Source organism: Meleagris gallopavo, chromosome 3 (genome assembly GCF_000146605.3).
Source record: "Meleagris gallopavo isolate NT-WF06-2002-E0010 breed Aviagen turkey brand Nicholas breeding stock chromosome 3, Turkey_5.1, whole genome shotgun sequence".
NCBI classification, from domain to species: Eukaryota; Metazoa; Chordata; class Aves; order Galliformes; family Phasianidae; genus Meleagris; species Meleagris gallopavo.
This window is the reverse complement of record NC_015013.2, coordinates 54,769,308-54,785,081: the sequence shown is the minus strand read 5'-3', so window position 1 is coordinate 54,785,081 and position 15,774 is coordinate 54,769,308. Positions and strand designations below refer to the sequence as shown.

Sequence of the window (15,774 nt, the reverse complement as noted above, 5' to 3'; positions counted from 1 at the left end):
CCTCTTCATCTGTGATTTTCCCCTCTGAATGTGTTTCAAAGGAATTTTAATCCTCTTTCATTTTGACCAGAGAAAGCGCTGAGGCTGAAAGCTTGTCCACAACTAGCAGAATAGTTAGCACACTTTATGTTCCCACACTGCCTTAAATAACTGTCAAGTGTAGCCAAAAGTCCTTTGGATCCCTTGGGACCTTCAAAAAAGTTTTGAAGTGTCAGGTTGAAATCCTTATCCATCCTTGCCAGTTAGCATTCTTCATCAAGACATAGGATAAGAGACTTATTCTGGACGATATCTGTATTCTGCTTTCCCTCATTCAATCTAAAAGATTCCCTCAGTCCTCTGTTTAAGACTTCTCTACACTACTGACTACTGCTTTATACTGATGATTGAAGGCTCTGGGAAGACTTGATAGCAACATTTCAGTATGTGAAGGGGAGCTACAAGAAAGAAGAGGACAGACTCTTTAGCGGGATCTGTTGTGATAGGACAAGGGGAAATGGTTTCAAACTAAAAGAGAGGAGATTTAGATTGGATATAAGGAAGAAGTTTTTTACTACTTATTGTAAAGTAGTGTAGCACTGGAACAGGTTGCTCAGAAAGGTGATGGATGCTCCATTCCTGGAGACATCCAAGCTCAGGCTGGTTGGGGCTCTGAGCAACCTGATGTAGCTTGTAGGTGTTCCTGTTCATTGCAGGGGAGTTGGATAGATGACCTTTAATGGTCCCTTCAAACTCAAACAATTCTATGATTTCCTGTGAACTTGATATTGCCAGTTATTGGGTGCTGGGTGACAGAGCAGAAGCTAATTTGAGCCATCAAATCATGTGAGAATCATTTAAGATGATTCTCTCCAGGTAGGTGCTTTAGATCTTGAAATAATGATGAAAGAAGCATAGCCTAAGATGGGAAAAAAAACAGTCTACAACTGTTAGCTGGGGAATGACTATAGACAGAACTGCAGATCTTTTCTTTATTAGTATCAGCTTGATGGGTCTATTGAACTTCCTCCACAAATTACAGAGAGTCATATAAAAAGAGGAACATGTACTATTTTTGCTCCTTTTTACTATTGTATGAGGAAGACTGTAAATAGAAAAAGAGAATAATTGCTTGTCACACTCCTTTCTTTTGAGCAATTTGTCTTTTTTTTGAAAATGAAGAGTTGGCATGCAGAAGTTGGGAAAAAATGAGTAAAAGCACATATAAATGGCTTATTAGAGGTTTTTGTTTTTGTTTTTCCTCTCGCTTGAAGTAGTATGCATGACAGCATGCGTAGAGCAGGCTTGTGGATGGTGTGGTTACTTCTTGCAGACATCTCTGTGTACTCCAGTAACATCTACAGGTGCATTTGCTTTGTGAAACCATATCCTGGGCTGTTTGAAAAGCCAGAATTCCTCTGGCTGTCTCTTTTGGCCAGCCCCCTCAAAGAGAAAGAGGCAAAGGAGCAGAGTTCCCAGTTCTGTCCTTCCCGTTCACCAGTCTCTTATCTCCTTAATGAGGGGAATCCATGACTTTTTGTAATCCCGATGGCCAGACTTATGACTACATGGTTAGTTTGGACTGTGAAATCTGGATGAGAGTCGTGTTGTAGGTTAAACAGGGTGAATGTGTCTGGCATAAAAAGAAGGTCTTGGCTGTTCAGTTTTGGAGCAAAACAGTACTGTAAAAATGAAAAAGAAATAAAAGCAAACATGTCCTTGACAAAAGATAAACAAACCTGGTGAAAGTTAATCCTTTTAAAATGTAAATATTAAATGAAACATTCATCTTAACTGTTGATTCTGCTGCCCTTTGGCTGGGATACCTTCCCACTCTTCTCCGCTTCTAGTCAACACTGTGGGTACAGGAGCCCATCCCTCCTGCAGTACAGAAGGAGCACAGTGCTTAAGGTGGGAAGAAGTTGTCGTTACTGGAGCCTTGTCTCTGAATATCAGGCCACATGCAAGAAAACAGACATCTGAGCTGGACTATGAGGGAGAATCTGCCTCTGGTTTGAACAGCAAACAGGTCATGCTGTCCAACCAACTGCTCAAAAAAGGCCTGAGCCTGGCTGCCAGGCAGCTCATAGCATGTCTTTTGCCTGCCTCATTGGATCAGATCCATAGAAACATTGCAAAAGATTTCAGCTTGTGTGGCTGCTCCAGGCCCATTAGCAAAAGAAGCACAGTGGTAGTAGAAAGGTAAAAAGAAAAAAAAAGAGAGGTAAGAAGGAGAAACAGAAAAACAGGCTGAGATGTGAAGAACTTTTTGTGCCATTCAAGAAAATAGCTGAGTCTATGAAAGGGCTGAGGTAGGATAGCACTGCTGGGTATGGGTAGGACGATGAAGGCCAGTGGCCCTGGATAGAGTCGGAGGCCACAGGGTGATGCCTTCCTGCACCATTCCCCTACCATCCCTGTGGCACACTGCATCCCACAGTTGTGGGAGGTGTGAGGGCTGCTGTTGGCCAATAAAGATAAATTTCTGGTATAAGCCCCTTCCATGCTCCTCCTGCTTACAATATATGACCTTAACACTAGTCTATGATATATTTGTTTGAATTAATCCCACGTTTTGGTGATAAAAGCTTCCTAATTGTTATAAAGAATTTTATTTGCCCAGCAGAGCTGGACTTTAGGCAAATTGGAATTCAGGTTTCTGCATAATAGTGACGAAACACACAATACATCCTGCACCTGAAAATGCTGCTCTGTCTGCTGGGGGGCCTTTTCTCCCCTCTTCCAAACAAAAAGAGGAATGTTAAGTCATGCTGGCTTTTTGTCCTCAATTTGCAATTCTGTTGCTAAGTGGCAACGAAAGCAGATTATAGGATCATAGATTAACAGAAATCTCTATTCGGTGCTCTTGTGTAATTACACATTTCATTTACTTACTTGAGAACTGATTTTTAGTTACCATGCCCCTACCCCACCTTCACCAATCCATAGATCTGTTGTCTTTGGGGTCTGTTCAGTAACTTCAGTGTCCAAGGTGAATGGACACTGATGGATTGTGTGGATGGTCTCTGCTATTTGGAGGTCTCAGAGAGTAAGATCCTACTCTTCTGAATGGTTGGGGTCAGGAGAAAATGGGATGGAGTGAGTAAAATGGCTTAGGGAGTTCAGATCTTTCAGAGGTCTCCTACTTGCGTACATCTTTGAGAAATTTCCTATTTTTATTTCTCTTTTCCCAGCCAACACAATTCCACTCTCTCAAGCAAAAGTGCTCAAGAAGCTTCAGAAAGTGAAGGAAGAAACAAACCCAATTAGTCAAGGAATTACAACATGTTAAACTAGTGTTAAACCCTAACAAAAATTTACTTAGAGGGAACCAATGGAAAATGCATGGAAAAATCAGGAAGCTGCACAACTGGTTAGCATTACTTTTGCAGACAGAAAGAGAATGGGGAGGGGGGTTAATTATCAGCTGGGTCTTTTATGGTCAAGCCTCCCAGGGAAGCGGGAACTCAAGAAAAAAACAAGGCTGAAGTCTCTGTGTTTTAAGCTGACATTTAATAGGCACATGCTGCCCATGTGCCTATTCAATACCTTATTCTTTATGGGTACCCTGCTGGAACACCTTGCAGAGGAGATTTTGTGTGCATGTGTGAGAGATTTTAGAGTGAACAAAATGCACCTTTTTTTTTTCTGAACAGTGTGTGTAGTTCTGCTGCCTGCTTCTGCCATAGCTTTGGGTGCAATTTATCTTTGGAGGTAACTATTCTGGCTTTGCTGAATTGAGTTTCAGCTCAGCAGCCACTTAACAGAGTTGGTGGCAACCAGAGGAATGAGTCCAAAACTGGGAACTCCTCCTATTAAGATGTGCTAGTGCAGCTGATTAAGTACAAGGCAAACATTCACTTTGCATTTCCTACCCTAGAACAAGTTTTTCCTATGTTTGTTATGGGCCTCTTGAATTAGTTTTCATTTCTCCTCATTCTTAGCAGCCAGCTGTGCTCTGCACAGCACCATGAATGAGGACAGGAGACATCTCCCTATCTTTCTTCCTGGTCAGAGTCTCTTCTGTTGCCCACTTCTGAGACACAGCTTTTGGGGATTTCATTCTGAATAAGTGCAACTGACTTCGTCACAGCAGTGTTCAGGGACTGCTCCAGAGTTTGCAATATGGACATGGTGGAAAGCAGAGAAAGAGCAGGAAGAACAGCGTTTCTGAGTGATGTGCAGCCTCTGCTTTTGGCTGCTGCCCACATGAACAGTCTACTTTTGTTTAAAAAAAAAAAAAAATCATGTAGGATCCTTTGTCTGAATTTGTTCTGGAAAGAGGAAAAATACCCTTCAAAAATAGAGCACTTTCTCTTTTCACTCCTACAGTCATTCTACAGGCTTTGTGACTTGTCATCTCCAGTCTGAACTTCATCTTTGCCCAAAGTAGTCGAAATCTACTTTTTTGGGACCCAAGAAATCTACGTCATAGAATCATAGAATGGTTTGGGTTGGAAGGGACCTTTAAGATCATCTAGTTCCAGCCCCCCTGCTACAGGCAGGGACACCTCCCTATAGACCAGGTTTCTCAGAGCCCCATACCAGCCTGGCCTTGACTGCTTCCAGGGAGGGGGCATCCACAGCCTCTCTGGGCAACCTCTTCCAGCATCCCAGCACTCTCAGAGTAAAGAATTTCTTCCTAATATCTAGTCTAAATCTTCCCTCTCATAATTTAAAACCATTTCACCTTGTACTGTCACTACCTGCCCATAAAAAAGTTCCTCCCCAGCTTTTCTGTAGGCTCCCTTCAGGTATTGGAAGGCCACTACAAGGTTTCCTCAGAGTCTTCTCTCCAGGATGAAGAGCCCCAGCTCTCTCAGCCTGTCCTCATAAGGGAAGTGACTTGGATCACTGCAGCCCACTATTTGCCAGAATACCCAGTTTTGACAGAATCGTAGAATCATAGAATCACAGACTTGTCTGAGATGAAAGGGACCCTTGAAGATCATCTAGTTAAACTCTGCTGCAATGAACAGGGACATCAACAACTAGAACTGGTTGCTCAGAGTTCCATCCAGTCTGACCTTGAATGTCTCCAGGACACCTCTCCGGGCAGGCAGCCTGTTTCAGTGCCTCACCATGCTTACTGCAAAAAATTTCTTTCTTATATCCAGTCTAAATCTCCTCTCTTTTAGTTTGAAACCATCTTCCCTTGTCCTATCACAACAGACTCTGCTAAAGAGTCTTATAGCTCTCCTGTAGATACTGACAGGCTGCTTTCAGTTCTTCCTGGAGCCTTCTCTTCCTCAGGCTGAACTGCCCAAGCTGTCATATGGAGACATTCCATCCCTTGGATCATCTTCTTGGCACTCCTTTGGATGCTGAGCGCACTCTCAGTAAGTTTGCAAATGACACCAAGTTGGGAAGACGTGTTGATCTGCCTGGGGGTAGGAAGGCCCTACAGAGGGATCTGGACAGGCTGGATAGCTGGGCTGAGGCCAGTGAGATGCAAGACCAAATGCTGGGTCCTGCACTTTGGTCACAACAACCCCATGCAATGATAGAGGCGTGGGGTAGAATTGGCTGGAAGACTATGTAGAGGAAACGGGTCTGGGGGTGTTGGTGGATGCTTGGCTGAACATAAACCAGAAGTTTGCCTTGGTGGCCAAGAAGGACAGTGACATCCTGGCTTGTATCACAAATAGTGTAGCCAGCAGAACTAGGGAGGTGATCGTCCTCCTGTACTCAGCTTTGGTGAGTCCGCACCTTGAGTACTGTGTTCAGTTTTGGGCCCTTCACTACAAGAAAGAAACTGAGGCCCAGGAGCGTGTCCAGAGAAGGGCAACAAGTTGGTTACAGGTCTAGAATACAAGTTGGCCTGTCCCTGATCTTGTAATTTCCCTATATGCCTGCCACAATTAAATACAGAACTCCAGCTTAAGGTAAGTTTCACTCATTTAACATCCCAGACTGTGCTTTGCTCAGAAGGAAAAGGAATGGCCAGACTGTCTTGGTGCCTACACCCAGATACAGAGGAAAATATGAAGTAAACCAAGATGAAGAAAGCATGGACCATCATAGGGCTCTTTTCTAAAGGTGTCACTGATGAGTTGCTCCTTTCAAACTAGGATGAGAGTCAAACAGAAACCATCACACTCTGACCTGGGATGATGGGATGTCTTTTTTCCCCCTGTAGCTTTGCTGATTGCTTGGACCAGCCCAGCACATTGCAGTGCTGCCTCAGTGTAAAGCCATGCACAGACAAGGGGCAGAAGATGAAGGAAAGGGGGATGGAGAGCTGCTGCTGGAGCCTTTGCTCTGGAATTACTTGATGACAGGAGCAGTAAGAAAACTCTTTGCTTCCCTAGGGCAACATCTTTTAGCTGCAATTCCATTTGTCAGAGATTTGGTTTTCTTTTCACTAAAAAAAATCTCATAATTTCTGAAAGGAAAATGCCATAAGTCCATCCTAAGTGATTTGTGCTTTGAGAACAAAAAAAATAGCGGTGTGTTTTCAGAGAATGTCTTGTTTAAGAGATCAATGACAAAGGTGGGAAATTGTTCTTGGCTACCTACATAAAATGAAACACAAGAGAGCAGAGGCTATATTGTAGACCAGGAGCTTGCTCTTTATCCCCTTGGGCTTTGTTAAGCACCCCTGGTTCCATTTCAATGCCAGTTAATGACTTCTTTCTGACTGAACCAAAAATCTCTGCATACATCCCTGTGGTCTGGCTGACCCTCCCCCAGCCCGTTGCCACCCAGCGTTTTGCCTGCAGGAGATGCACGGCATGCAGCAGCAGCAGGCTGCCACCTGCTGGTCGGAGGCCCTTCAGGCCTCCAGCTCCTACCATTAGTTTTGTTCAGGGAAATACCTTTTCTACGATCTTTCTGCCTGGGCAGGCGAGAGCTGGAGCTGTGATGGGCTCTGCTGCACGCCCGGAGGCCGGACCAGCTCAGGGCTTCGGGGGCTTTTCCCTTGGGTTCGGGCTTCTTGCTATTCTGTCCAGAAAGAATGATGTTAATGGTTCCATTTCAAGAAATACGGGTAAGCTGATGGTGTTTCTAAGGAAGTAGCTGCTCATCCACTGGTAATAAATGTAATGAATCAATTCTTTTTTCAGTTACACCAGGGAAAATGCCACACATTCCTTTGTTCCTGTGATTCAGAAGCTTATCTGTTGTGTCAGACTGAGCCAGCCTTAAAAAAAAGAATTGTACAGTCACCAAGGTGGAAAGAAAAAAAAGAAAAGAAATGCAGAAGGCAGTTTCCCTTCTCTCTGAAAGCTTGGATCTCTTTCCTGATGCTCCACAAACAAACCTAATGCACTCAGATAGCTCAGGCTGTCAAACTCCTTTAAACAAAACAGCGCAGAGCCGTCAAGGGGACAGCACAGGAGAGTATTGCAATTCTTCTTGATCCCTTAATCTGCTTTAGAGCACAGCAGGAAAAGGTATATGTGGAAGAGAAAGAAAGAGCTGTCTGAGCCATAGGGCCTTCTGGAGGAGGTTCTCTGCAGTGAGCCCCACTCACACTAAATGCTGTTATTTGTGATAGAAATTCCTCCCAGGGCAGCACACATTCCTCACAGAATTTATTTATTTATTTATTTATTTCCCCTCTAACACAGAGCAGAGGATAATTTTGTATGCTCAGATTTAGAGTTGCATTCAGCACATCTCCTTCCAGAAATAACTTTTAAAAGAACAGCTTATGTCCTTTTTCCATGCTATCACTTACAGTCATAATGTCCTTTTCCATTAATCCCAAACTTCAGCTGATGCAATAAGTCAATTTGTAGAAACATAAAACCATGTTTATAGAGAACATCACTGCTCCAAAGCTTTCCAACCCATATTGTTTTCTTGACTAGGTTGTAACTTATTCCTAACACCAGTCACCTCAGGTGTGTTTCTATTCCAGTCATGTCCTTCAGGGAACACTGAATGCTCAAGATTTGTTAGCAGAATATTTGCAGAATATTTGATTAAATATCTCCTCTAAAAGATTTCCTTATCACTGGAGAGCTAACTGCATGCCTCCAGTGGCCTGGAAAACCAGCCGGTTTTTCTGTGGTTGCTTTCTCAGCACCTAATACCATGGGGTTTTACGCTCAACAGGTGCTCAAATGCTTTTAGACTTTGCAGGGATTTTATTGGATTTGAAAGGAGGAGGGCACAACTGGAGTGAATGAGGACTTAAAGGCAGCTTCTTTTTTTTTTAATAAAAAACACTATATGTCTCCAACAGAAAGATTCTGAGTGTCTCTCTATGACTATTTCACACTAAGTATTTTATGAAATAATATGAACAGAGTGAACCAGAAAACTGAGCAGGATTTATAATGGGCTCTATTCAAGTAATAAGGGAAATCTTCACGTGAGGGAAGACCTGTGTTCAGTTCCACTGTTTTCACTTTCTTTCATGAGAACATCCTAAGAGCTGCAAGGATGCTGTGAGGTCGCTCTGCTTGGATGTGTTTCATGTGGCATCAAATATTTAGGTGCTCATTAATTCAAAGAACAGAGTGTCAGAGCGATCCTCCTGTCCTTGGTTAGGGCATGTCCTTGAGAGCTGCTCCAGATCTTTACCCACTCCAGTGTATTTTATCTGCTTCAGCTACAGCAGTTTGTTCACTGCATAGCTCAGTGAGAGATGCCATGAGCATTAGTCATTACTGTGTTTTCTACATTGGAGAAAGGAGACTAAGGGGGCAGCCACACTTAGCCACCTGATGTTCAGCCTGACTTGCATGCTTGTTTGATGGGATGCCTGAAATCCCTCAAGAACTCTGAACAGTGATGATTTTTGTTATGCTAAATATTTTATTCCTGCTGGACAGAGTATGAGGAAAAACAGCCCCACTCCAACTTAGCACCACTATGGAAAATCCACTATTTGTAGGGATCCTTACTTTAGCTTGCACATACCTTGTTCACAGGAACAAAACGAAGGCAGGACGGATAGATAACAAGAAAGTCCCTGTCTTTAATTTTCCTGTTTTGGCAGCATCTGTCTGAAGCCCAGATTCAGGACTCTGAGAAGCCTTCTGTCTTTCCTGTTGTTGCACAAGTCAAGCTAGCTGACTACAGGACAAAGTGTTGGGTGTATCACAGGATGATAAATAGCAAAAGGGTGGGTTCCCTTTAACAAAAAGCAGCTCTCTCCTTGCCAGCATGAGCTGTGCTGTCAGATGAGAGTTACATCAGGTGCAATGCATCATCTAGAAGATGTGATTTGGCTCCAATTAATACCCAATGCTGTAAGTACAGGATTCCTTGCTCTGCATTTTTTTTTCATTATTGTATCAAGAAAAGAAGAAAGAGGCAACTGGTAACGTTTGCAGATTAAAAAAATAATCTGGCTCACGTTAGAGAGACAATGTTGGGAGTTTTTTCAGGAACTGCAGAAGTCAAGGGAAGTGAGGAAAGCAATTACTTATGTGGGCTGCTGGAGAAGGCAGCAATGGCAGGAGTCTGCACATGAAGCCCAATGCTTCCAGCCCCACGTCCCAGCCTAGCTGCTTTGCCTCTGAATGGTCTGGGGCCCAGCCCCACCTTTCTGGCACCGCTTTGCTGCCACCTGCTCCATGTTCCCCACCAGGTGTGGCCCCCACCCTGCTCCCAGCAGGCTGGCGGCCTAAGGAGGCAGATTTCAAGGCCTGCAGGAGACCAAAGATCTGGGATAATCATTAGCCAGAAAATCAATCGTGGTCATTACTTAATCACCAGGAGGAGATAGCTCGTCTCTGAGTTTTATTTGCTAGAGATAACAGATCTAAAAGAAATAATCTGATGAAACAGTTGAATCATAGGTCAGAAACCAGCGTGGTGATGGTGTAGGACGGGTTACAAACTTTTCAACCCCCAGCATCCTGCAGAACCAGCTGTTGGCTGGGCATTTTTCTTCCCCAGAACGATCCCAGCACCTTCTGGAGACATTCCCACCATTCAGCTAGACACTTTTTGTTATATATCCCAAGAAAATGAGTTTTGGGGGAATTTTAATAGCAGTGCCATCACTTGTTATGCATACTTCAGTAACTAAAAGTGAATAATGACTTAACTATAACATCTGGACAGTGCATATCTCTGTATCCCTGGGCTTCCCCAACTAATGTAAGGTAATTGTGGAATTCCCTTCAGTCTGTGGCAAGTCAAAAACTTTCTTAGTATTAAATAAAACCACAATTTTCTGCCGTGGCCCCTACCATGACAGGCCTTTCATTACAGCCTCAGTAGCTGCATGAGTGAGGACCTGTAAAAAAGGCAGATAACCTTCCCACAGACTGCACTTGTGTGATAGGGGATAAGAAACTCAGCCCTGTGCTGCTTCAGAATTACATTTGTAGCTTTTTCTACTCTTGTCTTTTTTCTGGCTGCAGAAATAAAGACATAGTGCAATGAGAGAGGCGGCATAGGTCTCTGCTACCAAACTTTGGTACAGCTTTTGTCCATATACACTCAAGGTGCAAAAGCACTTGAGGAGTTGTCCTTCTTGGCAGGGAGGCAGCAGAGAGCTGATGATTCTGCACCGCTCTTTGCAGCAGCTTCAGAAGGTAAATGTCCCTGTTGGGAGCAGCTGCGCAGCCTGCATTGCCATCTGTTCTCCTCTTGGGAGAGTCCTCCTGAGTTTGATTTTCAGCTGCCAGCAGGCTGAGCAATAGGACGTGCTGGGGACACCACAACCTGCACCTGTTCCAGAGCCTGAAGCACCAGCCTATGTGGTGAGGCCATCTGGTGAAACTAGGAGCCGGAAACTGAAACCTCTGTGCGATGAAAGGGTGATGAGGACTGCATTTGTGTAGCTGTTTCCTGATAGAGGCTCTCATGGGAGGGCTGGAGTACCGGGCATGGTTTATTCAGCAGCATGGGCCCTACCTCAGGTTTTTAATTCAGTGTGAGATCTGCAGAGAGCTGAACCTCCATTTCTCCTCACCGCCACCTCTCCACACCACTTTTTTTGCCTCAGGAGGCTGTTACCCTGCTCTCCCTTGATACTTCACCTGGACCATCCCAGACTAGCAGACCAGGGCATTCAGACTCCTGAAGAAAAGGCCCTGATCCCCCAGCCCACCACGAAGCTCCTGCTGAGATGTGTGCAGGCAGAGCAAGGCAAGGCTGGGGAAATGCAGCTCAGACCAGGTCCAGGTGCACAGGCTTTCTGCCCAAGTTAGTTCCTCTGGAGGAGCGGGGGCAGGCTCCCCTTTTATCGTTCACCGGGCAGGAAGAACAGATGTTTGTGTGTTTTGAGCACAGGGCAACCACAAAGGCCACCAAGAGGGTGAAGGGGCCAGTGAAGGGGACAGCCAGCATCTGCAACTTGGCTACCAGAGTGCTGCAGGAGTGACGGATTGCTTGGATTCTTCAAGGCCATAAACACTTCCCAGCAGGCCAGCCTCCTGGGAGGAGCAGCTGATTATTTTTGTCTTTTAAGTGATTGACTGCTGATAACCCGACCAAGCTTTAAGCATTTGATGGTGGACGATGGTCAAACACCCAGCAGACAATGGAGGCAGGAAGGAAACACCCTGTCTTCCAAAACCCAGCCTGACTCCAAGCACACACACACAGAAATGCTTTCTTATAGGTCCTGGGGACCAGCACCCCTCTTGCCCTTCTTGGCAATCCTGCTGGGCTGCACCCTCATTGCTGCATGCCGGGTCATGCTCGTGAAGCCTGGTGTACTCTTTAAGGTTTTGCAGGAAACATAACTCTTGCAGAGCAGTGTGGATACAGTCCCTGTCACTCCGGTATTTCAGCCCTTGCCTAACGTGCTGTTATTTTTAGATAGAAAATTACAGATGTGATTTTTCCTTTTGAAGCCAGAAGATAAGTGTCTAGGGCCAGTCCCAGACTTATCTACTAGTTGGATGCTAACCAGGCACTTCCATTAATTTCAGTCTGTGCATTCTTCCCACAACCATGTGCAAAACACAGCTCCATTAAAAAATACATTTAATCAGATGGGTATTCTGCCAGCACTTGCACATGCTGATATGATCTGAAGTGTTGATGAAAGTAGTTGGGTTTTTTTGGTGTGTTTTCCATTAAAGGGCATGAGATATGGCAGACATAATGCCGCTGCTCTCCACAGTCACTGTAATTAATGACAGAGAAAACTGATTTCATTTATAAAGTCACTCAAGATCCTTGGATGAAATGTTGAGTAAGTGCTAAGTATTATTTGTCTTCACTATTCAATATTAATGCACCAGCAATTAAACTTTTTCTGTACCTTACATACTGGAATTTCTTACAGAAAGGCAGAAGTCTAAACAAGTGAAAAGCTCTTAGAAGAATGCTTCTACCTAACCCCAACATAACATGCCAAATTAACTATTAGTAATAAGCCTGTTTTTCCTTTTGACCAGTAATCTCTTGCCACAGGAGTCACTGTAAATTAATCTGTTCTAATGGATTTGTTACAGCACTAGCACATTTGTGATGATTACTGAGCAAGTGAAGTTGTAAATAAACAATACTTTGTAAAGTTGGAGTTTTCACGTTCCTGACTGTTACAGCCCCTTCTGGGTCTCAGCTTTAGCAACTTTAAAACAGGCAGTATCTTGAGCCATGTCATGTGCACAAGCGATGTAAATCAATTTAAAGAGTATGACTCAAAAGCCCAATAAATCTGCGTAGGGCTGCTGTTATCTTGGTTGTAGTCTTAAAGAATTCATTGCTTTTAAGCAGCAGGCAGAATGAATGTTTGGTTTTCCCCCCAGGCCCCCCTCCATAGTCTGTAAGTTAGCATGAAAGAAACTTTTATTGTATCTGTATCTTTAAGATATTTCTTCAGGCTATTTGGGAAATCCCAAACCGAGTTATACCTACACATTGCATTTGCAATGAAAAAGTCCTTACTTTCATCCGAGTAGCTATCTAATAGTGAAGGAAGAATAGAAAAAGTGTGGTAGAGTTCTTTATTTCAGATTGCATAAAAATACAGAAGCGCTCCATTAAAAAATCAGAGGTAAGTTCACTCTCTCTAACTGCAAGAGAAAACAACTGGTTACCACTTAAAACTGCTTGCGTGCTTAAAAGCAGAGATGTGTACTTTAAAAATAAAGTGTAAGAGATAAATAAGCAACAGGCCCAAGCAAGTGCATCATTTGAGTTGCTTGAAATACTTCTCCACTGTAACACACTTATGCATACTGTGATGAGCACAGTCACTGCTCGTACTTATTTTATGTGTTTGAATCGCCTTCTGCCTCACCCCTCAAATAAATACAGTGGAAAACACGTAACTTACAATGATGTGAAAACTCAGCAGAGTTGGAGACAACCAGAAAGCTCTGCAGTCCATGGGCTTTGCACTACCCTTGGATTACCTTACTGATTTTACAGTTATGAGATACATACAGTACTAATGTATGATCCAATACATTTCTACTCTGATAAAACATCAGTAGTGTATGACAGGTTTTGGTTGTTGGTTTTTTTTTTTTGCTATAAAAGTCACATTAAAATGTTTAAAACTGCAAACGAATAAATACATGTGCATATATACATAGTGCTAGACGTTACAGTACTTTCTCTTTTACTACAGACTTAATAGAAAGAAAAGTAATATCAAGTGTTGCAAAATTACAAAATTAGGGAGTTTTTCTATTTTCCTGCTAGAGCTAATGACAGCTGCCACGACACAGCACTGCAGAGGCCACAGCAGTTCTGTGGTTCCACACCACAACTGCAAAAACATGCATATGGCCTCATTCCCTCTACTTGTATCTGTGAGTTCACAGATAGAAATAAAATCAATTAATTGCACTTAATAATCAGATCCAGCAGATTCCAAGGGACATAAACCTTGCAAGCAGAAGCCATTGATTCAAATGACCAATTAAGAGACAGTGAAAAATCTTCATGATGCAAATGCTTTTTTTCCCATGTGAGTCTACATCTATGCCAAGTAATGGAAATTTTACACTGAAGTACCAAAACAACAACAACAAAAAGTAAATCAACAAAAAACCCACAGAAGAAAAGCAGTTCTCAGCTCTTTTTGCTACTTGCATATTAACACAGAGGTTAAAGAGAAGTATTGATTGCTTAATGTACAGATGCTGATAACCTGAAATTGTGACAACTCTCTAGGAGATCAACACACTGCTGCCCAGAGGACTTTGGCAACTTGGGTTTCTCAGGAAGGAGGTTTCTGATGAATTCACTGGGGTGCAACTGCAGTTCAGGGGAGCTCTGCTGATCCACAAGGTAACAGACAGAAAATGTGGTGAGATTGATGCCCCTTTGGGGAGTAGGAAGGAGGGTTCAGCAGACAGACTCAACAGCAGCTCAGAAACCTAACTTGTGTTTTGACATCCATCACTAGATTTTAGTATTCTGCTTTCCCATAATTACGCTTGTAGTTACATATTATTACACTAACTCAATAATAGCAAATAGCAAAACAGTTACAAAAATAGCAAACGATACATATCTTACATCGTTCCACTTCAAAAACATTGTCAATGTTTTATAATAATAGTAGATTTTTTTGCTAGCTTTTTGGCCACAGTCCTTATTGAAGAAGACACTACATGCAAGTCAGTGTCATTTTTAAAGGGACTACAAAATCCAGGTCTGAACACAAAGCCTGCAGAAAGCTGCACAAAGAAGTTAAGGTGCCAAGACTAGGAGCGGCTGTACTGCACTGTGCTGTACTTGGTGACTCTTGAGGACTTGCTCAGCGTGGAGCTGGCAGGAGGTGCCCCCTCCAAAGAGCTCAGCAGGGAGTCCGTGATCAGCACCTGTTCAGCTCTACCAGGCCCTGCTGAGGCTGTGAGGTCATTCTCATTCACCACCATGCTCTGCCCTTCAGACAAGGTGGGAATGCTCAGTGAGCTCTGCTCAGTGCTGGGCACGAGCACCCTCTCCCGCTCCCTCACCACCACATACTTCGAGTCGGAGGGGTCCTGAACTGCCATGGTTCCTACCTCAAAGCCCTCTGATGTCACCATCCTTTCTGTAACCACCATGTTGTTTCCGGAGGGCAGGCTGGGAATTTCCACCATTCCCCTCAAGCTCGAGGCAGGGGCCAGCACCCTCTCTGTCACCACTATGTTCTCCTTAAACTGAGGATCTAAAAAGCTGGCAGCTGAGTGGGTATGGCCCTCTGCAGAATAGGATGTTTCCTCCAATACTACAGCACCTCCTGCCTGCGCTGATGGGGTGGGTGAGAAGTAGCCACCTGAGGCAGAGACTTGTTTGGAGCTAAAAGCCTTTTGCTCATTAACATCAAAACTGGATTCATTCTTGCAGCTAGTGTCTTTCATGTCGATGTGTCTGCCTATGCATATTTCTGCCAGAGTCTTAAATTTCTCTCCTAAATCATCAAGAAAGTGGTCGTCGAGGTCACCCTCAATAAAGCTGCAGCAGCCGATGGAGCCATGGGGGGAGCCTGACTCCCCCTGAGAATAAACCAGGAGACAGTCCCTTGCAGCTTGAGCTTCATCTTCTTCCGCAAAAGAGACAGCTTTCTAAAGATGGGAAGCAAAAGAAAGCAAAAGTTTGTTAACAGCACTTCTAGACATAGTAAACTTGAAAAAAATCAGGAATCATAAAATCACAGAATCATAGAATTGCTCAGGTTGGAAAAGACCTTAAAGATCATCAAGTCCAACCACAACCTAACCAAACTACCCTAACTCTAACAACCCACTACTAAATCATGTTCCTGAGCACATCCAAACAGTTTTTAAACACATCCAGGTGACTCAGTCACCTCCCTGGGGAGCCTATTCCAGTGCTTAACAACCCCTTCTGTAAAGAAGTGTTTCCTGATATCCAACCTAAACTTCACCTGTCACCAGTGAGAAGAGATCAACCCAACTCTCGCTGTAAGCA

The 15,774-nt window shown here is 43.7% G+C and overlaps 1 protein-coding gene across 1 annotated transcript in view; it reads right to left on the bottom strand.

The window, feature by feature from the left end:
• Nucleotides 1–15,774, bottom strand: part of DSG2 (desmoglein 2) — a gene marked incomplete at its 5' end in the record, with an annotated part of 48,234 nt that overhangs the window by 18,617 nt on the left and 13,843 nt on the right. Inside the window, 1 exon segment of the mRNA XM_031552955.1 lies at nt 14,563–15,407. Within this exon segment, the coding sequence (XP_031408815.1) occupies nt 14,563–15,407 (845 nt within the window).